Source organism: Echiichthys vipera, assembly GCF_963691815.1.
Source record: "Echiichthys vipera genome assembly, chromosome: 21".
Lineage (NCBI taxonomy): Eukaryota > Metazoa > Chordata > Actinopteri > Perciformes > Trachinidae > Echiichthys > Echiichthys vipera.
In genome coordinates, this window is record NC_139846.1 from 11,959,207 (window position 1) to 11,984,667 (window position 25,461).

The 25,461-nt window shown below is 38.6% G+C and overlaps 1 protein-coding gene across 2 annotated transcripts in view; it reads right to left on the bottom strand.

The window, feature by feature from the left end:
- Positions 1-5,663: 5,663 nt before the first annotated feature.
- Positions 5,664-25,461, bottom strand: part of plod2 (procollagen-lysine, 2-oxoglutarate 5-dioxygenase 2) — a 30,628-nt gene continuing 10,830 nt past the window's right edge. For both annotated transcript variants that reach the window (XM_083935774.1, XM_083935773.1), the window contains 18 exons: positions 24,815-24,951; positions 22,284-22,447; positions 20,202-20,314; positions 18,947-19,010; positions 18,580-18,677; positions 17,357-17,458; positions 14,965-15,090; positions 14,737-14,858; positions 13,855-13,959; positions 12,842-12,967; positions 11,585-11,726; positions 10,778-10,840; positions 9,462-9,575; positions 9,084-9,149; positions 8,785-8,889; positions 7,070-7,216; positions 6,772-6,897; positions 5,664-6,605 (listed from right to left, as the gene is read on the bottom strand). In XM_083935774.1, the coding sequence (XP_083791900.1) occupies positions 6,450-6,605; positions 6,772-6,897; positions 7,070-7,216; positions 8,785-8,889; positions 9,084-9,149; positions 9,462-9,575; positions 10,778-10,840; positions 11,585-11,726; positions 12,842-12,967; positions 13,855-13,959; positions 14,737-14,858; positions 14,965-15,090; positions 17,357-17,458; positions 18,580-18,677; positions 18,947-19,010; positions 20,202-20,314; positions 22,284-22,447; positions 24,815-24,951 (2,076 nt within the window). In that variant the 3' untranslated portion in view covers positions 5,664-6,449. The remainder of the gene's footprint in view (positions 6,606-6,771; positions 6,898-7,069; positions 7,217-8,784; positions 8,890-9,083; positions 9,150-9,461; positions 9,576-10,777; positions 10,841-11,584; positions 11,727-12,841; positions 12,968-13,854; positions 13,960-14,736; positions 14,859-14,964; positions 15,091-17,356; positions 17,459-18,579; positions 18,678-18,946; positions 19,011-20,201; positions 20,315-22,283; positions 22,448-24,814; positions 24,952-25,461) is intronic.

The following is a 25,461-nucleotide window of genomic DNA, read 5'->3' on the forward strand; positions in this document are numbered from 1 at the left end:
GTTACCTACTATTTTCATATGGCCACACTGCACTCCTTTCTTACATTTTTTGTTTTCTTTCTCATCTTATAGAAGACCCTTTACCTCTGAGTGAGGTATAACAATAATCTCCCATACTCCTCAGACAAGCTAACAGACACAAGGCACACAGGCTGCACCACATACTTCAGTCAAAATCTTTTTTTTTATAGATGGTTATGGTAAGGGTTGTTGGGTTTTACTTCTATCCTGCTGTAGTAAAGAAGGTAAAAATCACAATTAGCCTCAGAAAAATGTTTACCCGCAAGGCACAGCCAGGGAAATAAAGTTTCTGAGACACTCATGTCTGCACGAGGGACTGAACATGTGTGGTGAGCATGGCAGCCCTGCTGACAGCTGATCCTCTGCTATGCTGAATAAAAGGTAAATAGTCTTGTTATAATGAGGTAAAATAAATGTTTACTCTATATTATATTACTTTGGACCTACATATCTTGTGGTAAAGTTTATGCTAAAACCCCTGATACTTTAATCTATTTTCAGTGAAAGAAAAAGAAAAGATTATGACTCATGATTGGAAATCTACCAACAACCTAATTGTCCCCAAACACCAGAGTCTCATGATGTATCATAGACATGACAAGCTTGGGTGGCCATCCTCAGCACTGGGCCAAAAATCACAAACTAACACTCATTAAAGTAACAAGGAAATCAAGTGCATGTAAACATAGCAGACTGTTATGGACATCAACAAACATTGTAACAAGTAGCATTATCTGACTTATCGGTTATTTCACTGCCCAGAAATTAAATCACTTTCTTGTGCCTAGCAGAGTGCAACCTTTCTGTAGTATGTACACAACACATAAAAAAATATATTATTAATGTGCTTTAACAATATTTTACTATCTGGGAAGTTACTTAGCTTTCATAGGAAGTCTAGGGATGCACTGATCCAGTACTGATGCAGGATATCGGGCCAATACCGACTCAAAAGCTGGATTGGATATCGGTGACAATGGGCCAGAACTAGTCAAGTTTATTCAATTTTGTGTATATTTACTATATACAATATATTTAGGTACTGTATATATATATATATATATATGCCGTGAGAGTTGTGTCCAATTTGTTGATGCATTTAAAAGTTTGATACTTGAATTATAAATTCTTGAATTGAAGAATACTTATGTAGTTGTTTATGCACTTTCTATATTAATGATAAATAACAATTCAATATATGTATACCTCTGTTTTTAACTGCTACATTTTGTTAAAAAAAAGTTAGTAAAGCAAGATCTGGTATGGTATTGCCTTACACATAATCCCTATGTGCATTATTGTGAATCAGAGCAAACAGCACATTTCATTTGGTGCAACAGCCTATAACTAACCTGACTCATCAAAAGAACTGATTCAAAGAGGGCAGGCACTTTTGGATGAACTATCTGTCAATCAAACTTTAGCCGAAGTCAGTAACTGATGCTACTGCAGCATCTACGCTAACCTCTGGTGGAGCCTGACAAGATAGATTATATGTGATCTTGTGATAATCCAGCTGTCATGCAAGATAAGTCTATAACAACCAGTCAAGTCAAAATTTCAGTTGTGCTTGCAGTTTGTTATTACTTCCCAAGGACCCGTATATACAAGTATTTGCTGTTAATTACATCATGGCTCACAGTTGTCATCTAAAAGATTGATATGTTGGGATACGCCTTGTGAGCAGAAGATATTGCATCCAGACTTCTCACTTAACAGCAGAAAACTGTGCCCACACGGGGGCTCTGGGGGTCTGAACACCGGCCTCCTGTTACACCTTCCTTTACACCCTTATTGACCTAAGGCACGTAAGACACGTAGCCTCCAAACCAGGGCAGACACCCTGATACCAGAATACTCTACACTGTCATTCTTCTATCTGCAGTTCAACTTGCAAAGTACTAATTGAAGGAGCAAAGACAGACTAAACACACTGAAGGATCATTCAGAAGACCCTGAAAAAGCTCGGAAAAGGCATATTGTGTGACTTATATTTTTCTCTGCTTACTATAAACTGAGCTTCTATGGCTTTTGACCACACCCAATCCTCCACCCGTCTTCCATTCCCCTTTTGTCTTTTCCATAAATCAATATCTGTCTGGGAGTGTGGGGTTGCTGATTGTTTTTACAGAGCGTTTCTGTGTAATTTGGTTAAATGGTACTTGCACCAAGTTTAATCTGAGATGGTAAACAGTCTGGTTGGTAAAACAGGGAGTGTGCTGATAGTCTTGAAGCAGGCAATCAGCTATAATTGGTGTTGTGGACTGTGGACGTAGTTGATTACTTACCTGGGAGATAGACGTGATGGTAGGCTTGTGATAATAAATACTACTTTGGTTAAATTATACAATATAGATCACATTCACTGCATCACATTCTACCTGACACATCTGTTTGTTTTTTTTGTATCATAGTGTATAATCATATATTTTAGCCCAATACTATGAGAGATTCACAGCACAAACGTGGACAAGGATGTTGCATACATTCCTTCGGCCATTTCTAAGTGCCTAATAAAGTTCACTCAAAAAAAAAAAAAAAAACTTTTACAATGTGTTGGGGCTGCTACTCCTGCCAGAGGCTGTGGTTTTAAGTTGTTAAAATGTGAGAATTAAAGGATCTTTCTCTTCAGCTGCTAAATCACTTAAACTCGTCATATGATGATGGGAATTTAATCAAAAAGCACATTTATACAGCATCTGATTAAATGTAGATTATTGTAATCTATCTATGATCAGAACTGTTTTGTATTTTTAACAGACGTTGTGGGATAAAAAACAGAAAAGTTGTGTAAATAATATCTGTATCTCTTTGTTTTCTTTGGACTCCTCTTTACACCAGCAGGTAAAGATGATGAAAGTGCTTGATATGGAAGTCACAGAGAGCCAAGAGTTAATCTTAATTCACCTGAAATAATGGAACTTTTGAGGCAGCTGCCCTAAAAAGCTTTTTGTTTTATTTTTCTTTATGAAATCCTAAATTGTCTATGGTTTGAAGCAGGTAGCTTCTAATGAACAAGTATCAAAACAACAGCAGGCCTTATCAACCCCAATTCTGAAGGAATGTTAACAATGTGGGCACTTGGTCTTTTACGGCAAAGTAGCAAATTACACAGAGGGGGTCTTGTTTCAGTCTTTCAAACATTCCTGTATGAAATGTATCTTGCTCTCACAGCTCCAATAATGCTTTGTTCCCTGAAGTCCAATTTGTATGAAATGTAATGTCTAATAAATCTGACATTCTTTGAACTACACACACAAATAAAAATAATGGATGCAAACTGACTCAAACCCAGCCACTAAAACCCACTTGCACTAAATTGCATGGGCCCAGCAGAAGTGAATGTTTCCTCACTGTATTCGTCATGTTTATCCCAGTACTTTTCCACTAATGTCTGACTCACAATTGCACTGTGCCTGAACCCGAATACCCCCACCCCTCCGCCCTTTCCTCTAAATGTAACTTGAGAAATGTAACAGTGACTTAACCATGTGCCACATTGTATATATAACACACACGTCTGCTTCATATGATACTTTTTGGATCAACATGTTGCATTGCATTCTACACACACAGCTTAAACTAGATTTCAAATGAGTATGTCATTTATTTAACACACAGTATCTATTCTAAAACCGTTGCATAAGAAGAAGAGTAAATGTCAGAGATGATAAGGCTGACGATATTATTGACATACATATTCCATTCAAGTCGCAAAAATATGCACCTGAAAATACTGTAGTTCCCAACAATAGCACAATTTTCTTCAATTTGACGGACATTGGTTAAAACAACAGTACCTGGCTGTTTAGGAAAAAAGGAAATTAGCAATGTGGAGGGTGATATATTGTTTCACTTAGACAGTACCTCATGTTTTCACCTTCCTAAATGGTAGGTAAGAATGGGAGACAAAATTAAACAAAAATATAATTAAAAATGAATAAATTAGTGAGTAAAAGTGGATGGGACAATTAGAGAAAGAGAGGAAAAGGTTGTAGAATGTACAGTAATTTAAAGACAGGTTATGCAGTCCAGCTTTTCTGGATTCCTGGTGGCACAGAGCGGGTCACAGGGCTGGTACTCTTTGTGCTGTGATCCTGGTTAGGAAAATAATGCAAAAATAACAAAATATGCAGGAAAGGGCTCATGAATACCACATGGCACAATGACCTCAAAACCACAGGTACCAGATATGACCACACATCGACTGGCGCTTGCGTTCCCCCATCATTGCAAACACTTAATTTAAATCCTTTGTTTGGTCAGGAGGACCAGAGTGTATTCCGCAGTAATGGCTAAATCACTATCTGTCACTGAGCACCCTGCAGTTAGTGGCACTCTTGCATTTACTTTGGTATAGGATCACATTACCCATCTAAAGAGCCAATGACCCCGAGCAACATAAACAGAGAGTTTTGGGCCTCCTGGTGTGTTAAGCTTCGACTTTAAAAACATGAACTTTAAAATCAAAGGCGCAAAAAGATCTAAAACAACCTGCTTTACTCTGTCTGACTTTAGGAATAAATCAAAGTCCCCCTTTGCTGCCTTTTGATAGAGCCATTCTTGGCAGAACCTGCTATTTTAGTAGGTATGCAAGTTTTCCTGCAGGCCTGGCTGGAATCAATGTCACCTTTCAGAGGGTCTGAATACAGGGCAGACCAGGGGAAATGATGGCCACAAAGGGCTCTTTCAGAAGGAGGGAGCCTTTCCCCCATGCTGACCTAAATCTCCGTCTTCTCTCCCCCTCTCCTTCATAGCAACTGCTCAGACATTCAGCCTTCATCCAGGCTTCACAGGGAGCACAAACGTGTGCCTGGTCAGGTAGCAACCTTGCAGGATAAAAACATGGGCCTCAGGGGGTGGGGGAGAAAAGTCTCTAGAGGCTGGTGGTGCTAAAAAGTAATGAGATTTGATAGGAAGGTGAGACTTTAGATGAGGTTTCAGAAGTGAAGTATCTGATCGAAGGATTGTATTTTGTTTCTAGGTGGTATGCAGTTGGAGGCTTGTAATAGCTCTCAGTTCTCTTATTTACCTGTCTCAATCCAACTGGCCTTAAATAATAAAGCACCAACAGTCTTTTCTAAAGGATGACAAGTTTTTTTTTGTACGCCCCACCTTCCATACTTTCCCCCTCTGTTCTGTCATCAGTCTAACAACCCCCGCCTGTATACTTTCCTTAAGCTTACATGTTTACAATGAGCCCCTAAGGTAAACGAAACTACATTAACACTGATGTAGTCCATCACACCACACCCAAAACACTCAAGTGCTACTCCTCAGAGCAGAGCAGTTCTCCTGTCCAGGCTAGGCCCGATTGTTTCTACATGTGACATGTTCCACAGAGTTTTCTTGACAGACTCTAAGATGAACTGATACAGTGGTAAGGACACAATGGAAGCCTGTCTGCAGTGAGGAGTGATCTTTCCCAGACATTGCTTTGCTTCGGCCAGAAGAATCAAGAATGCTGAAATTCTTAGTATTGGCCTGTTGAGACATGCTGAGTTTGTAAAAAAAGGACTATTGTGTGTTTTAAATGGAAAATTGCTTGTGTTTCGTGATTACAGGTAATACTCTGAATGACAATTTCATATTTTATAAAGACTTTTATTACATTTTGACAATAAGTTAAACAATTTGCCGACTTTCAAAAATCCATTCACACACTCAGAAAAATATTGCATAAATTTATTCAGGGAAGCAAATGAATGTTACCAATTTCCAGACAAAGGAGGAAGAAAAACCTTTCAAGTAAAACAGAATATTAAACTTCATTCGAACAGAATCTGTATTGAGTTCTGCTGTTTTTCTGGTGTGCAAAATTCTTTAAGTAACGTATTAAACTTTAATTAAAATGGAAAAATCGAATCTGAGGGGTAGAAGAGCACTTAAACTTACACTCAAAGATCACCTTAAATCTTGTGTTGATTAGTTTTTTTAATAATATAAATGTTTTCAGTGACATTTTACCTGAAACACTCATAAATACACAAAAGCCATCTGCATACTAGCATGGTGCAGCTAAATGCTAGCAGATCTTCTAGTGCGTGTTTATCCCTTTTACCGTGATGACAATGTTTCAATGTTTACAATACAATGAGTATTGTAAACATCATGACGAGCCACAGTATCAATATTTCCAGGTAGGATGTTGATTTTGAATCTAAAGGGGGTGTGGCACAATTGCGTACCCTGCTAGCATGGTTGTCTTTCTTATTTGTGTATCTAAAGTGTGAATTACGTTTGTCACTTTCCTTTCCACTCTGTTTGACAGAGATTCCTTTAATGCAATTATCTTTCCTTTGAAAGCTTTTGCTTTGATATATAATTGTATCAACAAAACATCTGGTGCACAAATTGTCAAATAAAACAAAACAAACGTAAGAAACAAAGCAAAAACAAAAAACTAATTTACAGTACGATGAGATAGTTCAAGGGTCGATGAAGGAAACTGCTATGTAGCGGGTGCCGTTGGTGGTAGGAAGGCCTTCGTGGAGGTGAGTCAGTCGTCCTGGATGCATGAAGCTCCAGCCCTTCCTTGGTGAAGATATGGAGCAGTTGTACCTATGGAAACGACAACCCCCACCCTAATAGAAGAAAAGGAAAGAAAAGAAATTGGAATTTATTGTGAAATAAGTCACAAGGATAACACTAACATTTGGAAGATGATGTGAGTGGCAAAGCTCACATAACATTAAGTAGGACTCTTGCACTCTATAAGCCTTATTCCTCCCCCTTAATACATCTCCTTACCTGGAAGTCTGTGTCTTTGTTATTAAGGGCGATGTTGATGGTGAAGGTGGAGGAGTCATGATGGGGCCTCAAGTATGCTTGCCTTTCAGGTGTGTATTTTACTACAAAGTTCATTAGAGCGTAACCCTGTGAACCGCATAAATACATCAAGTAAGCTGACAGTCAATGTATCTTTTACATATCCAATGGAAAACCTGTCAGCCACTGTTAATCACTGTACATGTGAAAACAGGTTCCATCTTCAGTTTTAGCTTTTGGGCAAATAGAGGTGTTTTCTTTCCATCTTTCTGTCACATACCTTCGTGAAGTAGCCAGAGAAAACTTTTAACGTGACTGGTGATATGAACTCTCGGATGAAGTGTAGCCACTCTTTGTCATAGCCGATTTGCTTCATATGAATGTCGTCTGTCGGCACGGTCTCATAGCCACCGGAGATCCGCTTGTCCTGAGAAAAAAAGACACAGGGTGGTGTGATTAACGACGGAATAAATGACCCACCATCCTTCCCGTGTGCGATCACAAAGCGACGACAACAACACCGACAACGTGTCTGTGTAAATGTATGTGCATGTGTTTAAAACTTCTGGCTGTACTGTTGTCTGCTTGCATGAAGCTTAATGACCCATCCATCTTAGCCTTTTCCCAGACAGAGTTAGTGAAAGTACTCATTTAGTCTCCAAGGAAAACTTTTAGACACATTAATTACCAATTTCAAACTACATAAAACAGGCCACATGAAATAGATACCATAAACATAAAACACAACATCGTAACCACTTATTTGGCTGTATTTAAATGATGGACCTAGAGAGATTGGTAATAAAATTAAGCATGTGTGTACCAGTACCCTGAACATCATTCATGTGTCTGAGTGTGAGAAGGTGTGTGTCCTCACAAAAATCAACAGAAATTTTAAAAAGTAGCTAAAGAAGAAAAGTCTTACTACTCCGCCCATCTGGCTAACATTTGAACCCCCACCAAAGGGTGTGAAAGGTAGCTGGAAAGTAACAGCTCAGCCAGCCATCAAAGACAACAAAGTCATGGCTGGTACAATAATGTTTACAAGGCAACATGAAGGGTTATTTCTTTTCTTCAACTAATTTGTTTTGGTGTCTGGGTGGGTTTAATTAGAACCAACGAGACATTGAAGGCTTCATCTTTACTAAGATAATTATCTAACTTAGGCAATTTAAAAGTTGTGAAAGATATTTTTAATGCTGCATACTGAATAAATTACAGCAAATGGTTTTCTGCTGAAAGTTAGAAAATGAGCCCTGGTGTCTCTGACTGTGCTGACTGTGTGCAACCATTGCTGGAAATGACGTGTACAGTAATTGATGGGAAACGTATTGTTGCACTTTTATGATGGGTGTTATTTAGTGCTTAAATAATTTGTTTATTGAGAGAAAAACTGGAACAGAAAAGCTTTAGTTAATTTATCAAATGAAAATTTCAAACAATAGAGCAAATTTTGAGCTTTTCCCAACCTCATATCATTTGATGAAATATTGCCATGCTTGCATCATTAGAAAAGCTGTCTAGTCATCCAGTTTTCCCAGTGGCCACTTGTGGTATTGCAACAAAAATGATTTTCTCCACTCTAAAAGAGACATCTGTAAAGCTGCTGACAGGACACCTTGAACTTAAAAAAAAGTTGATTATGACCTTTTATTATGAATTTTTTTAATCTATGGACTTTTTTTTATTTGAAAATGTTCATTGAGCCAAGAAAACTGGTTTAAAATAAAGTTAAATCGGTTGACTCATGTGGGAACTTGCGAATGGGTATTTGCCCTGTATTGTTTGACATTTTATAAATAAAAAAATATATGTATATTTAATCAAATCATTGTTAAAGTCTGAAAGAAAATAATAGCAAAGTATCTGCAGCCATCATATTTTTCTTCACACATTCTTGCCCTTACAAAGAGATGTGAACATACAAAAAAATATGTGACTGCACGGTGCCGACTGCAACTCTGTGTTCAGTGAACCTGAGTTAACAGTACTGACCTCATGTTTGCCTCCAGACCATGAACCGTAGTGCTCCATCTCCTCAACTATTTCATCACAGGCCTTCTCTGTGAAGACTGGGAACCAGAACACATCTGGGCAGGGCTGCAGTACACACACATAAACAATGAGACCACTGAGAATAGACTTGAGTCACACGTTTACCTTGAGCTGTCGTGACTGTAAAGTAATACCTGCATAATGTTAAAAACAGATGTTTCTGTCTGACATTGTGTCATTTTATTTCACTGTCTCTCAGTCTATATCTCAAACACATGTAGATGCACATGAATACAAACCTCCTCCAAGTAGTTGTCAGTGAAAATTCGAGTGTAGTTCTGGTGGATGTACTTCTCCTTCCAGTCCTGCAAGGAGAGTTGTTTTTTTTTTGACAAGTTGCCATTTTTTTTGGACTTTTTGCTGACCTACATACCTCAAAGAGCTAATCCAATCATCCACAGGGCAGGCCCCAGCGTGCCAAATACAGTAGTAAATCACAAATCCTGATCAGCCAGGAGTCTTATCACGCTGAAGTCATTATTTCAAAATCGTCTCACATCTGTAATGCTTCCATTATGGCTAATAACCTTTACAGGTGGGTGCTGTTTATCTGAACTATTCAGAAAAAAATTGCTTTCTTTGTATATCAAGAATAATGAGAGAGCATAATTACTTACCACTGGGTTTTCAAATATCTGCCACAAGTCACTGTTATAATGGGAAATGTTATAATTGGCAGTGGAAATGAGCCTCCCAAAGTCGTGACGGTTTGTTATGTACATGAAGACTCCCTGCAGCAAACAGGAAAAAAGTTACGTCAGTTTCACAAGAGTTAAAATCTCTTTAATGTCTCAGGCAGGAACTCTAACAGATCCATATCTACATAACTTTAATAAATGCAAAGAACACACTGCAGGTTATAATTATGGTAACTTTCTGAACACTCAACAAACCATTACCTGTGGCAAGCTCCATTTGCACAAAATGAAAATAAAGTGTGATTTAAGTGTGTTTTTACACACTGAAATCAATTGGGTTCAACTTGGAACCAAAGGAGACGGATAAATAATCTAAGATTATTTATGGGTGGTGGGTGGGAGGGCTGCAGGTTGTTGGTGGGTTGGGAACAGGACAGGATGGGGTAGTGAGGGGAGAAGAGTGGGAGAACAGGGGCAAAGGGGTGCTGGGCAGCTTGGGACAAAGCAAATCCAGGAATGATAATACCTCTACAATGAAGCATAGGGAGGGCGCTGTGTAGGAGTGGTTTTGGACTCACTATCAGACTAGGCTTTGAAGTGGAAAAGAGAAGATGAATCAGGAACGGTTTTGAATATTGATGCAAGTTTCCAAATGTACAAAATCATCTTGTGAAAGCTGTGAGTTAGTCCAGATGGTTTATATTATTGAAATGAAATATTGTTGGAGCCTAGTCTGAGATCAGTCAGTGTGTTTAGAGAGAGCAGCTGGTTACATGTTTCCTGGAAAGGTTGGCTGTTTGAGGTAAAGCATCAGGACAGGGGACCTGCATGTGAACTGACTCTCCAACCTTCCTTCTCCTCCATGATCTCCTCTTGGAAGGCATTATAAAAACAGGACAGAAAACACAACTTTTCTCTTTCTAGCTTTGACAAATATCTGATTTTGGACCTAAACTAAAGCATAAAATACCAACATCAATTTCCAAAGAGCTGCCAGGTATCCTGGTTTCTTATTTAAGGATATAGGCAGCAACTCAATATTGCATTTTATATATTCTATAAATATGCAACTGTCCAATATGAAATAGTATTTAGTTGGTAGTTTTACACACTCAATTCCTGCATATTTATAGAATTTAACTTGGCATGGGCCGATAAATCCTCAATCAAATCAGTACTTTGCATGTGAAAACTAGTCTGCCTATAAAATGAGCCAAAGCTTGGAATGGCTTCTGAGTGCTAACGCATTGGAAATGGATGTTTCATAAAGCAGAATAATCAAAACAAATGGAAACCTTTGGGGGCCTGAGCATATGGAATGATTCCGGAGAAGGAGAGTCTTTTTCTCTGTGACTGGTCTAAAATAAAGGAGAAGCATCATGTAAATAGGATAACATATATTTTTGTTTCAGAATAAGAGACATGGTGACAATTGAAATACATATATGTCACATACATAGCAACTAAGGAGGAGATGAAAGCCGCCTGCATGACAAAGGAGCAAGGTTCCCTCTGAAGCTGATGTTTTTGTGGGTTAACATGGGAGGAATGCATGCTGGGGAAAAGGCAAAGCAATCCAAAAAGCATAGCAAGTTTGGATCGGGCCTGGTAGTTGTTAAGTGCAGAACACAGGTCACGTATCAGTGATGTAAAACACAGCTGGATGAACAGTGGACAGTGGAAAGAAAAACAGAACGGACAAGACAGACTTGTCAGCTAGCCAGCCAGGCACTGCAACTGGTTGCACTGTCTGTGGCCATATGACAATAAGGGCAAGAGAAAGTGAAGGATAATGGGATACAAATGGAGCAGAGAACGTCAAATGCACCAGAGCAACCACAAACAAAAGAGGATCATGCCTTGATAACAGACAGAGACATTTCAAATCACTTATACTTGCCAGTCATTGGTTTCCGTTGAGCTGTTGACTTTGTCAGGGTTAAGATTCTAAACTACAAGTACTGAACCTTTGCTATATGTAAATTCCAAATAACATGCTCTAAAATAAATATCTCTCACAATGGCTAAGTGCCCTAATGCTATGTTTTATACTGTATAAGCTACATGTGAATCCCTAAAGATGTAGGGTTGAGTATACTTACCATTTCTCTGGCATTTCTACAAATAGCCATATCTGGGTCTAGTTTCTCAAGCACAAAGTAGTTCCTCTCCTTTAGCTCATTCCTCAAGGCACTGCCCTTGACAAGGTAAACATGTGCCATGAAAGGAATGTTCCACATGCCCCTAGAAACAACAAGATATGGGGAAAAAGAAGTGCTCATTTTACAGTAACTGTTAACATTTACATTCTTTTAGTGCTGGAGGAGATTTGTTATTGTAATTCTCATACCACCCATGACTACAGGTGCAGGGTAGTAATTGCTAGATAGTGTATTGGTGACCTACATGGTAAAATAAGGCAGCAAATTTCAAATGTGGTAGAAGACTCTTTCAGAATATTTTGTCCAATTGCTTATACTGTAATTATATAGCAGATGTTTTTAAATAAGTTTTTGTTTGCCCCTGGTGAATCATGTCTGGGCATTGTCTGAAGTTTCCCTTTCACACACGTAGTACGCAACAGACAATTGTCTGTGTCCAGTGCATTCTCACTTACTAGATGGAGGTCAGAATGTCGGTTCATAATTTGGTTATAAGCAACCAAGTCTCATGCCATTACTTGAAAAAAACACTCATCTTCTTCACCCTGGGATATTTGTTTTCTTCCGGATATGCGCTTGCCGCATGACAGTAACGTCACCAACACGTCATCGTTGTGAATTCTCTGCACAAATAGCTGCTGTATTCCCACAAGGGCTCAACTGGAGATTACATTCACTTTGTGTTAGGGAGCTGGCAGAGCAAAAACTGTTTGATGTTCGATCCAACTGATTCAGACATTTGCGTTCTCTTATACAGCTCCGCTAGTTAATGTTTGGATAATTTTAGGTTTGTAGTGCATGTGTGAAAGGAGCTTATACTACCCCACCCTCAGGCCCGTGGTTGATTCAATCTGTGTTTCTACTGTGGTGGGTGAATGTTCACTCCTTTGCGTCATCTCCCTGCCATTTCTTATTTTTAAGCACGTAAAAAAAATGTGAGTTTTGATGCTCAGTGATCATTGCTCAGTTTGATTGTAGCTTTTATGACTGTTCATATGTGTACTCTAGGATGTAGCTCGTAAAGAAGACATCTTATGAGTCTTGTTGTTTATGGCTAAACATGGATAAGAACTGTTTTGGCACAATAAGAGGAGATTTATTGTAGTTGTGGACACGCTGAGACATCCATGGTGTGTGAACCATAAAAATGCAAAGCCATCGCTGTGTGTGTGTATCCGTATTGCACTTGTGACTTACACACGTTTTCTCTGCACAATGTCGATATAATCTTCAGAGCGGGCGTAATAACCATCCAGACTCAAGGCTCCCCAGAAGTTGGACCACAGCTTGCCGTGCCGAGTGACAAGGGGACCAATTATTTTTCTGTAGGAAGCAGAAGGCAGAATGGCGAGATGGTAATTCTGTCAAAGTAGATAAAAATCAGTGACATCTCACAGAGCCAACGACCTAACAAACTTGGTCTTGTAGTGCTGCTGCACCAAGGAGTTCAAGCTCTCCATGGAAAGATATGATCACTGCCAAGTCACTAACAGATCGTAGAAGTGCATAATATAATACAGAGCCTTAAATCATGCATGACTGGATTCAACAGCTTGCTTCAGCAGGCTATTTTCTAAAACCCTGAATCTGGTCTATTTCTTTGAATTCATATTACATAGTAACATAGGATTTTTCCACTGCTGTTCTTTGTTAGTTTTAACCCAAACCACAATGAAAGGGATTTTCTTCTGTGAAATGAACTGGAAAGACTTAGAATAATTGAGCAATACATCACAGTGTTGGTTGATATGGATGCACTACAGTATACTAATGCAAAAGTTTCTTTTAGTTTCGACAGATTGGCCTTTCCCTCCCACAACTTCAGTGCCAGCAGAGAATTCTCATGCTGTCTTTAAATATCCTAGAAGGGGTTTTACATCACACGCCTCCCATAGGTTACAATGCCACAGCATTGAGTTTATGGGAAGGTTTATTTACAATCACAATCTGCAGAAGGGAAAATTGTTTGCATGTTTGTTTTTTGCATAATGCAAAGTGGCATATCGGGGTATGTGCAATGGACTCTTTCACCGTTTCCATGTGGCCAGGCAAAAACAGGAAGCCAGAGCAGCTTATTTTTAAACTTTCATTCACTCGGCTGTAATGTTCCTGTGGTTCTGCCACTTTGAATGGTTGAACGATCACAACAACTAGGGTGGGGTTTTCAAAGGGTTCCAGTGTGGTTTCTATTCCAGCTACCATATGATTACCTGTTCTGCTCAATGAGGAGCTTCAATGTCTGTCTGTTGGTGAGCATCACGTCTGTATCTATGCTGAAGTAGTAGTCGCATGTGGCATCCTTACGGCAAAGATCCCTAATGAAATCAAAAACACAGACATGGCAGCGAAAGTAGTGATTATTCAACCCAGGGATGATTACAGTCAATAAAATACTTGGAAGTAATCACGGTCACACGTGGAAATTTATCAGCACCTAAGTATAAGATGTAATTTTCAATTGCAGAGTCAGACTCTCACTGACTATCTTTAAGCCTCCAGTGGATAATGCGATTTAAGGAAGATTAGAGACTACTAATAAACCTTATACTTCTTTATTATAGGGCTGTCCTGACCAATGCCTCTAGGCATACTGTGTTGTTGATAGGATCTCTGTGATGAGGCCTCACAGAGTGAATTATCACCGTGACAACAGACTATTATTTAACATTGAGGAATGAAAGAGAGGGTTCATATCAGGATTCAGGGACAAATACTGCACCTATTTGACTGCTATGTAGTATATCCCATGCTGTAGCCAAAAAGAGACACAATATTAATACTGGAGAGCAAACTATTGAGCAGACAATATTTAAATAAATAAATACATATGTGCATAAAACATTTTGTTTGAAACTAGTACCCGGAGGCCCATCATAACCACCCGAAAACAATGCATTACCATTGCTCTGCAACATAAAAGGATTATTTTATTAAATAGAAATCATGCAATCACCATCTAGAGGTTTAAAACTAATTTAACATTCAGTTCCTTTAGGTTATAATTAATTTGAACCAAAAACACCATTATCTGGTTTAATCAATTTTGTTCTTCAAACCACAGGCCCTGAGAGATGATAGATTTACAGACATACATGCCCATGTTCCTGGCCTCTCCTTGGCTCAAATTTTCCTCTGGTCCCACAACCTTAAAACTGTTGAACACATTCCTGTTCTCTTCCCAGAACTTCTGGATGTGCTTCTCGTGGTAAACCTCCTGAGAGGAGAGCCAATATTAATGGATTAAAAGCCACATATAAGAAGTGATGCATGGTAGAGCTATAGAATAAAACCTAAGGGCAGCTGCAGCTGCATGCACTCACATTGTTATGGATAAACACGTTAAGTTTATCTTTGGGATAATCCAGGGTCAGCAGCCGCTGGAAGAATTCAGGAAGAAATGGAGTTGGCTGCTCAATGAATACTCCAACCAACACATTTGGATACTCCTGTTTAGATTACAGGGAAGATAAATTAGTCTTATTTCACTCAACAGGTCTTAACGAAGAGTCACTGTTTAACATAAATCATGGATGGTTTGACATATCACGTCAGACATAAATAAACAGTGAAATTGCAACAGATGATCTCTATAACTGCATTTTCTTTGCTTTAATGTAACATACATGCTCTTAATTAACTGACACGTTCCCTGTAATTAATTCCTGCAATTTTCAACATACATTTTTTAAATACATATTTCAACTGTTTACATTAGAACGATCTGTGCCAAACATGATTGGATATCTTTTGGTTCTATTAGAGCTGCCCCCTTGCTGACGAATCGTCCATTTTCGTTTCAGTCAACTATTGCTTTTGTCGATTAGTTCTTTTTTGAATGCTTTCTCATGACTTATTTCCAAGAAACTTAAGACCAAATTTCTGGTATACAAACTAAAGTGGTGCTTTTGCATGAGTTTTTGTGGAGAAACTCAGTCTCACAGATCTGACGATTGCATCAACTTGTGGATTAGTCAACACAATCTAATGAGTGTTATCCGACAAATAATTTCTTTAATCGGGGACAGCCCTATGCACTGCTTTACAGGGACTCTAACTTCTAACCCAGACTGCCACGTATATCACATGCCAGGGAACAGTCCATGTAGAAAATGATTGCTTTGACAGTTAGGGGCAAAGAAGATATAAAGAGAAATAAAGCGAGAGACACTGAGAATAAAGAGGGGAACATTTTCCCATGACACTGAGCTCCAGCCCACACAGCTCAGTCTGGTCTCCTCATCCTCTTGACCAGTTCACAGTAAAGGTCTGGGCCAAGGATGAAAAGGGTTTCGAGCAGAACCGTCTAATTTGGGTTTCGCAATGTCTGTGTTCCAGGCACAAGAAGAAGGAACTCAAGCATCTTGCCAATGTGAGCTTAAATTGTTACGGACATACAGCGGAGAGGCAACAAAAAGGAAAGGGATGGGAAAAAAGACAAGAAAAGAATGACTAAAGAATCTATTAAAAGTGACAGAAACAACACATAGACTTTCATTTGATCACATTGGACAAAAATAGGTTGTGAAGGCACCAGGCCCAGTATACTGTAGGGCTATAGTGTAACATTTGCAGTATCTTTGCAGAGTTTAAGCTTATTCCCAAAACCAAAGTATACGGAGAACAAAGCTAGACAGAAAGTGGCCTGGGTTTACACCACAATTAAGGCCTGGACACAGTATGACCAGTGTTTCCACATGACCTGAGCTTACAGACATGTCGGCCCCAAACACACAGAGTGGCACAGTGGAATTAAATGTCTTCACTTGCATTTTTCTGCATTCATTATGGAAGGTAACTGAGAGCGACATTCACAGAAATGGCTTTTTTGTAGCTGGGTTTGTATTGAATCAGCTCTTGTGAAACTATTGAAGCACATTTATTCATGCAGCCTACAGAATTACAGTAAACATTAAAGGATTCCTCACGACTCTGTATTACATTTTGTGATTGACATTGGGCTTTTGGTGGGGAGACCTTGTTTTGATTGGGTTTTTCTTTTGAACTGGTTAAGGAAATAATTTGCAGACACAGAGTAGGTTAAACAAATGGATAATAGGATAGATTAACTAGGATTTTGTGTATGCTTCAGTACTCTGCCCACAAAGTCTTATGTAAATGTCCATACAATTGTTGAAAGAAGAAGCCACACAGCCAGAGATATTTTCTAGTGCTTGGCATTCTGGCTGTCTATACGTTGCCAGCCTTGGCTTAAATCTGTGACAAATTTTCAGCATAACCACTCTAACTTACTATTGTGGATAAAACCCATACTGAGAAGCCCACTAAAAGGCAGGCTGGTCGACAGTGACACCCCTTTAAATGAGCCCTTTTGAAAACCCCAGAAGCCATATCCTGCACCACAGCAGTGCAATGCTTCCTCTTGCCCAAGGAGTTTCTCTGGCACTTATGCTCTTTTAAAAGGGTCCAAAAGGACCAACGGGCACGTAACCTATTATTGTTGGAAAGGAATATATGTGCAGCACCAACAGTCTGGCATATCTGTTGAAATAGGACAAGTTGGGCTCCAGTCCTGCTGTCTAGACATCGGGGTTGATAGAAAGATGGTCCACGCTAGAAGACCAAACGATGTGCCATCCTTTCCTGTGTCTACAGGGAGGTGGCTCAATAAAAACTTTCCACAGCAGCTGTTTCAAAATATGGACTAAAGAGGTCAGCAAATGGAAGGAAAATTACTTAATTTGAAGCACTTACCTTTAACTGCAACAAGTTCACAATATCGTCATCACAGTGGCTACACCCATGTTCATAGTTCCATGTATCAGGGACATAATTGGCCAAGTAGTTCAAGTACATCTGTAAAGGAAAGAATTCAGTGCAGGTGAATGCCAGGTTATAGTAGATTAATATCAGCATAAGCAAAACTCCAAATAGTTTCTATGATTTAGCGGCATTCACTAAGATCATCATGATGTGTTTGGCATATCCTAACTTGGAATATAATATTCAGTTCCTTTATTTATTGTGAGAAATGTGATGACCAAGCAGAATCACTTGTCCGACTAAAAACCATATGGCTTTAAATGTCTCTTCTAGTGAAACTGAGACTTAACACCCCAGTGTTATTATACTTTTTCTTCTCAGTTCTCTTCATCCTGTTTGACATATTCTCATCATAATTATGGCTATTTGTATAACATGTGCATTAAAAGTTCAGATTTAAGGGGAGTGGTTTCAGTGCTCTACTGTGTACGAATCTCTTATCACAGGCGGGCTGGGATAAGAGATTCGTATTTGATTCATGTCTCTATAACCAGATTGAAATTGGTGTTATAACTGGAAAATATTAATGAACTAATGGTCGGATATCTAGCAAGCAGCCTAAATAGTAGGGAACTCTGCTAGAACAGGGATTCTGTGATCTACCATTTAGAGCTTCTCCTCCAGATGTTGAGTTCTCTGGGAAAAATGACTCAACAATTTGTTGGGTTTGGTTTACTACCAAAGGCCTAAGACAGGCGGCTGGTGGTGGGGCAAGACTTGTGAAGAAATAGGAGGAAGGAAAAAGGCCAGAAAAAATCAGACGAACATCCTGCTTTTTAGCTTACTTAGCCCATCACCCTGATTTACAGAGAGCGATGGTAAAAAGAAAATGGGTGACACATGGACAGCCACATTATAGTTTAGTTTTGGCCAGACCTCTCTCCTCCACTAAATAATGAGCTGGCTTTATGGCCAGGGTAACTGGCAGGCTACATATGAACAGTATGTATACATTTCCTGAATGTGTGGGAATTTCTGCACTGAAATAAAATATTTGGTGATTAAGGTTGGTGATTAAAAATGGAAACTAATTTGCAAATGGAAAAAAAGAGTTCAATAATTCAACTCAAAGTTAGCATCCTACATGAACATGATTAATATCTGTGTCATAAATACGCTGTAAGGTGTGCCTGAGGGCTAAACTTTTTACTCACTTTGGTGTTTCCGTTGCCATGGACAACCACTGGCAGAGAATCATACACTGTGTTTCTAACTCTTACGCGGTTTGTTCCAAACTTCAGAAGCACTTCGTCTGCCAAAAAAGGAACAAGATACATTTTAGGCCAGGTTATGAAAATGGAGTTACCATATGGGCTAGAGCTGTGAAGGTTTATAACTTACTGAGTAAATTGCCAGGACTACTACTGCTCTGAAAATATGCAGTCAAGTTTGGGACCAGAACTTAAACTTGTTTTATTTTTTAGCTTACAAAAGCCAGCATAAACCTGGGTATTTAAATAATTTACTTTCACATTTTCGACAGATAATATACAGATTGGTTCAGTGTCTGTGATTTCTCACCAACAGCCCCATTCAGGTTCTGAAAAATCTGGCACTTGTGGTCCAAAGTCATGTTGAGAGTTTGCTGAAATACATAAAAACACAGACAGTATCTTAGCCATCCAGTTCTATACCTATTTATTTTCATATTTAAGGGAAACTACACCCAATGACAAAATTCTTACATGTAATTCCTACGGTCTAAGACATTCCAAAAATATTAATGAACATGAACAACTTTCTACAGATTCAAAAAACTAGACTGCCATAACTCAAGTCTATGATCATCAAGTATAAAGACTGGAACTGCTTTACAACAAATCGAGAAAGATGTCATAAATGACCTTATATAACCTAGGGTAATGCTCTGAGCACTACAATAGTATAAAACTAATTCGGGTTAAAATGCAAAACAAACAAAATTGGTGTATACCTCCCATGCATTGTCTGTGCAGCAGCTCCAGACTTTTTGCCTGATGACATGACATGTTAGACACTGAATTCTCTGGTTTCTGGCTTTGAGAGAGTAGCTCAAGTACACCTGCGCCACCCCCTCCCCCTTGGTAGCTCTGATAAATGGCGATAATAAAACAGCATTGCTGTGAGCATAGCTGCTATATTGCTGCTATGTATTTTCTTGTTTCTTATATAACATTACTTATTTTCTTTCTATGGTGCTGAAACATTTACTGAGTGTACCACACTCTCGTTGAGAAATATTTTCCATTGTTTTCCCTATGTTTACGTAATATTACATATGGCAAATAATGAATAATGACTGAACTGTGTTGACTTTGTTTATAAAATAATTTCAAGCTTCAAAAACGGACATGGAAATAACTACTATCACTCACAAATCGTTGTTTACGTTCTGTTAACACCATTGATACCTTTTAACTGGTATTCCCTTGCATCTAGTCAAGTCAAGTCAAGTCAGTTTTATTGTCAAAAATTGCAATATGCATGACATACAAAATGCAAAAAATGAAATTACAGTCCTCTCAGACCCAGTGCAATCTACATGCATGGTTACTTTTGAATGTATGGGCTACTGTACTCTCGCTGCTGCTGTGCCTCTACTGTCTAATGTAATTTAGCATTTTTTTTTTAATTAACAGGATACCGTACTACTACAGGTGAACATGTGAAGCAGAGGGGTAAGGGCAAGTGGCAGGGTGAAGGGAGGGTATTGGACTTTTTTCTCCTAAGCTCCTAAACTAACATATTGGAATTCTTAATGCAGGTGTTTCCCTTGAAGTGTTGACAAGATACTTACTCGCTGTAAAGGATCCACATATATTTTTGTGTAGAAGAGCTGGTCATCGTCATTGTCATGGAGGTTCCATTGTGAAACAACTCTGTTTATGTATGGGGCATAGCCGATTATACCTGCAAGTAATAAACGGTGTGAAACACACATTCAGCTGCGAAGGGACATTTACAAGGTCATAAACAACTGGCAACTGACTGTTAGGGACAATTACAATATACTGCCTCAATGCTGTACCCATAGTGTGCGTTTTGGCAATAATCCCAAACGCAGAATAAATGTGCAGGGACTTTTTCTTCCCACAGTATGTAGATAGAAAGAATTGCAATAATGGTCAGCAAGAAAGCTGTAATCTATACATTATAACTGTCTCCCAACTTTGTGTGTTAGTATCTCACACCCACTCTAAATGTCTTCCCTTGCTCAAGGACACTGACCACAGTGACAGATTGCAGGGTTTGGCTATGTTGCTGGCGTGCAGCATTTTGCATCCAAACGTTTAAAAAAAGCATTACAGACATGACATAATCTAAATGGCAGGAACGGGAAAAAAAGATAAAAGGAAATCATGACATTTAATGCAAATCATATTTTTGGTAGCTTATCCACAAAATGATGGCTTTTAAATCCCAGAGAGTGCTGGGAAGTACATGCCTTTTTGACCCAATGCAAAAATCCACTGTTTTGACTTGCTGGGAACAGAGTGTTCAATATCCTGACTACAAAGTTGTTAGAAAGAAACACGTACTGTACCATGGAATAATATATTTTGACAGACTGACTGTTGAAAACTTAAGAAAACCATTGGTTTCAGGTACCTAGTTTCAGCCTATATAAGTCTGGTTTGTGAGTAGATGTGATATACTTTAATAAACACACACAAAAAGAACCCTGTTATATATTGATGCTGTTCCCAAAATACTGTGCTCTCTCAGACACAGGAGAGTTTGTCCAGATGCTATAAAACTTCCTGATGGTCACTTGGGCGGCAACCATGTAAAACAAACAAAACCTGCAATTTTATACAAACTGTGGCATATTATGGGGGCCAAGCCAAATCCACATGTCATGTCAATGAAAATGAATGCTAAAAACAGTCTGTGATCAGTCTGAGACAGCTAGGCTCCAATATGGGAGGTCAGACCAGACTGATGACCACAGAGTAAGCAGTAATTCAATGTCCTGAACAACTGGTAGGCAGCAGCTGGTGATGTCGTGGGGATTATGGATGAGGGCAAGCTGTTACTGTTCCTTTTGTTAAAAATTACTGCACATAGAGTGACCAGTAAAACATATCTTGAGTGAAAAGGGGTTAAAAAGGAACTAAGTATGCTGTTAATGTTCACATGAATGGGTTTCTGTCACCTACTGTTCAATTGGACAAGAAATACCTCAAAGAGCCAGTTAATGGGGGATAATATACTTCCATTTTACAGCAAGAGATAGTAATAGAAGTCTTTAAAAATAACACAAGTTTGTTGTCATTTCTTGAAGTCGGTCCACCACTCTTTAGACCAATAACACCAAAGCTGCACTGCTGCTCAGCCCCCTGAATTCCAACTAAGCCTGCAGTTCTTCAAAGTTTGACAGCTCATGATGCAATTTAGAAATCCATGCACACAAGTTATGGGTTTACAACCAGGTTACTCAAACACTGGTCTACCCCAGTATAAAAATGCTACGTACATAATAATGAATAAAATGGCTATCATTTAAACAACATGAAGTTGATAAAAATCATAATACTATCCTCAGATAATGCAGGTTATTCTTTTTTTCATGTTGCCCCATATTGACAAAAAAAGATAACCATCACACTACATTGGGATTATTCATTCCAGTGTATGGGTATTGTTTTATCTTCAGGTTTATGGTAGATACAATTTAAGTTAGTGTCAGGGGAGAGTTAGGATATAACATGAGGGTTGGGTTAAGGACACTTGAACATCTACTTTGTGTGACATGATCGTTGAGTAATTTGAGTAACCTCTGCATTATCCCAACACTGCATCATCAGCACGACAATGGGGTTTCAAGAAGCAAAAACAATTCAACATTTCAGTCATATTTAAAATTTTTGGAACCAACCTCCAGAATTGAGGTAACGCTTGCCGCTGCGGACTGAAGGGTACTTGTCAGCTAGTTTCTTATCTGGCCATACCAGTCCCTCTGCAGCAAAAAGCACTTTGTGATTGGCTTGCTGGAACTTCCTGAGAATCTCTTCTGGTCCCGCAGCAAAGATAAGATCATAGCTAAAAGGAAGGAGTGAAGATAAAATACAACGGATTATCATTTTTTCCCCTTCAGGGGCAGTCTCACATTTTTCTGAACTTACAGTAATTTTTTTCTTGCATCTGACAATAAGCCCAGGTTTCTACTTGCTTGAGACAGATAGAAACCTAAATGCAAACGGCGAGCTGTTTTGAGTGAGCGTTTGTATAGGAAAGCATTTCTGGATTGTACTCTAAGGTATTTCAAAAAGAGTCCTGCTTTGACAGACATTAACACACAATACACACAAAGTTCTGTGACAGAGCAGGCGCCTTACCCATTATTAAACAGGCCCAGTGGTGACTTGTTTGAAAGCAGGCTGTTTTTTAAAAGGCAGATATTTTAGGATGTGGAAACTCTTCATGTTTCTGCAGATTTAACTTTGAGTCGAACAGTAAAAGAGTCGATTCATTTTAATGACACCAGTTCAACAAAGTCACTGACTGTAAAACACCCTTCTCTGGATGTGACTTTTACTGTAGTCTAATATTGACAGATCTAAAAAAAAATCCTGTACTATATACACACACAATTTATATAAGATGGCAAGAAAATTAAAGACATCCTGAACCACCTTGGTCAGGCATGTAACGAGAGGAAGAAACTTCTAACATAGGTGAGGAAGCCTGTGCTCTACTGTATCCACATCTGGTCGACATGTGTTCGTATAAGTACTCTCTGGCCTTTGTAAGCTCACCATAGTGGTTGTTGTAGTATAAAAGCATGTGCAATCCATACCAAAACATTCACAACAATGTTTAAAAAGTAAATTATGAAAATAGATGTAAGGCTAACGTGGCCTGGGAAGGAATTCATTTTCTATAGTCTACTTTATATTCTTTTTGTGGGTGTTTCCTATATTATCATTATGATTGCTCAATTTCTTTGTTTCTACAATTGAACTAAAAGGTGAAAACTAGAATGTGGCTGTGGTGATTGGTTTTGACTTGGTTTTAGATCATAACTTGACACTAAAATACAGTTTAAGTAGTGTGATCACTAGTGGCTTTCTCATCTACACCAGAGTAACCAGGTGAAATAAATCAATAGCAGGACAGGAAATAAGTGCTGTTTTATGTTTCATCTTTAAGTAATTAATAGAGAACACTAAAAGCTAATCTTTAAATCCATGTTTAATGGTGCACAATGCACTACATGGTGTGTTCATATACTGGTTAAATTTCTATTTTAAAGCCTAAAAGTCCTTTCACACATGGCAAATGCTTATACTAAATGTGCACATAGCGACTGTAAACATTCTGGCTGTTAGTGACAACTGAAGTCTGTTTAAGGGACATGGCTTTTACATTGCATGCAATCAATTTATTATCACTTTGGGTATTTCTATTACATTTCAGTCAGTGAATTACGTATAGGACAAAATGTAAGGTTGTGACTGAATCAGACAGTCAAACAGCCAGTGTGGATTATAGATTTTAAAATACATTTGAATGTCTCATAATCTTTGTTGAAGTGCAGAAGCAGTTTATTACACTACACTACAATTATTTCCTCTAAAAAAGAAAAAAACACACACACCCATATAACCTGTTTCAAGGGTGTGACAGCTTTGCACAGCAATTATAGCTTACATTATTCATGTGACATAGTACGCTAAGTATCATCATCTTCTGCTCTATTTGAAGAAATATGGCCTGCAAAGCTATTATTATTCTAAACCACTCACATTAAGTCAGTGAAACTTTCCATCAGCATTGAAAACTCATAATTCAGCTACCTGCTTGTGAAAATGACTCTTTTCATATATTTGCAGATGCTCTGTAATATTGCCTGAATATGAATTTAAGGGCGGTTTAAAGCTACATGAATGTGCAGAAACCTCAATGAGAAGGCATCTCTTTCATAGCAGTTATTACAGTCTAGGATTGGAAAAATGAGTCTTAATGTCTTAATTCCTTCTTAAGGAATTGTTTTATGTCAGAACAAAGCTCAATCTCTAAAACAATGAATGCACACATAAATGAGCAAAGAAAAAATGATAACAATTTTATTATTTTTCTTAATTATACGTGTTGGCTACAAACATGGAATCCGAATGAGTGACTTAACTTCTTTGCAGTAGTCTAAAGTAATATCTCTTGGTAAATATTACTCTTTCAGGGAAGATAGTTAATATTCAAATCATCCATCAGCAGGGGATCACTGAACACAGATTAATTTTGGCTTTGAGATATATTTGCTCCTGAATCTGAATTGTTAAATGAAAAGTCAGACTACAAAGGAAAGGTAGAGTAAATTGAATTCAAGCCACTAAAATGGTGACAATGATACGGCCACGTAAAGCTAGATAAAACAAAAGCTAGAAATGTCTTTGTTCGTCAACATACCTATCCACGGAAAGGACAACAAGATCCTCCTGGTCAGCCAGAGCCTCCATAGCCTCCTTCAGTAGTCTGACTTTTTGCCCTCCACCGATAGAACGACCCACGTCACCACCCTTCCATGTTTCTCCCATTCCCAACACCTGAGACAGAACACAGTTGTAGAGCCCAACATTAGCTGGCTTGACACCAAGCTTCACCTCACCAGAAGGCAGCCCAGCAGCACTGTAAAAACACCCATCTTCATCCCCAAACTCCTTCATCCCCTTTTCTAACTCTTTTATTCCTTTATTTTTTTTATCTTTGGAAATCGGTTAGCAATGCTGCCAGTGAAAGGAACATTTTAACTAGTCCGCATATAAAAAATGTCCTAGAACAGAATAGGATAGGGCAGGGTGAGATGTGTCCACACATATCTATAAAAAATATTTCATAATACAAAGAAGTTGCTTTGGAAAATAGGCAAACTATGTTTCCCCTTTTACATAGTGGTAGCTAGAATGGCACAATTGATGAGTGCCCGTGTAAGTGCTGCCAAAATGCACTTCACTAGTTTGTAAAACAATTGTAAGGGGAAAAAAAGACACTTGCAGGGGGAGATGTAGATTGGAGTGTGAGCTTCATACTAATAGTTTACTGCTGTATTGAGGTAA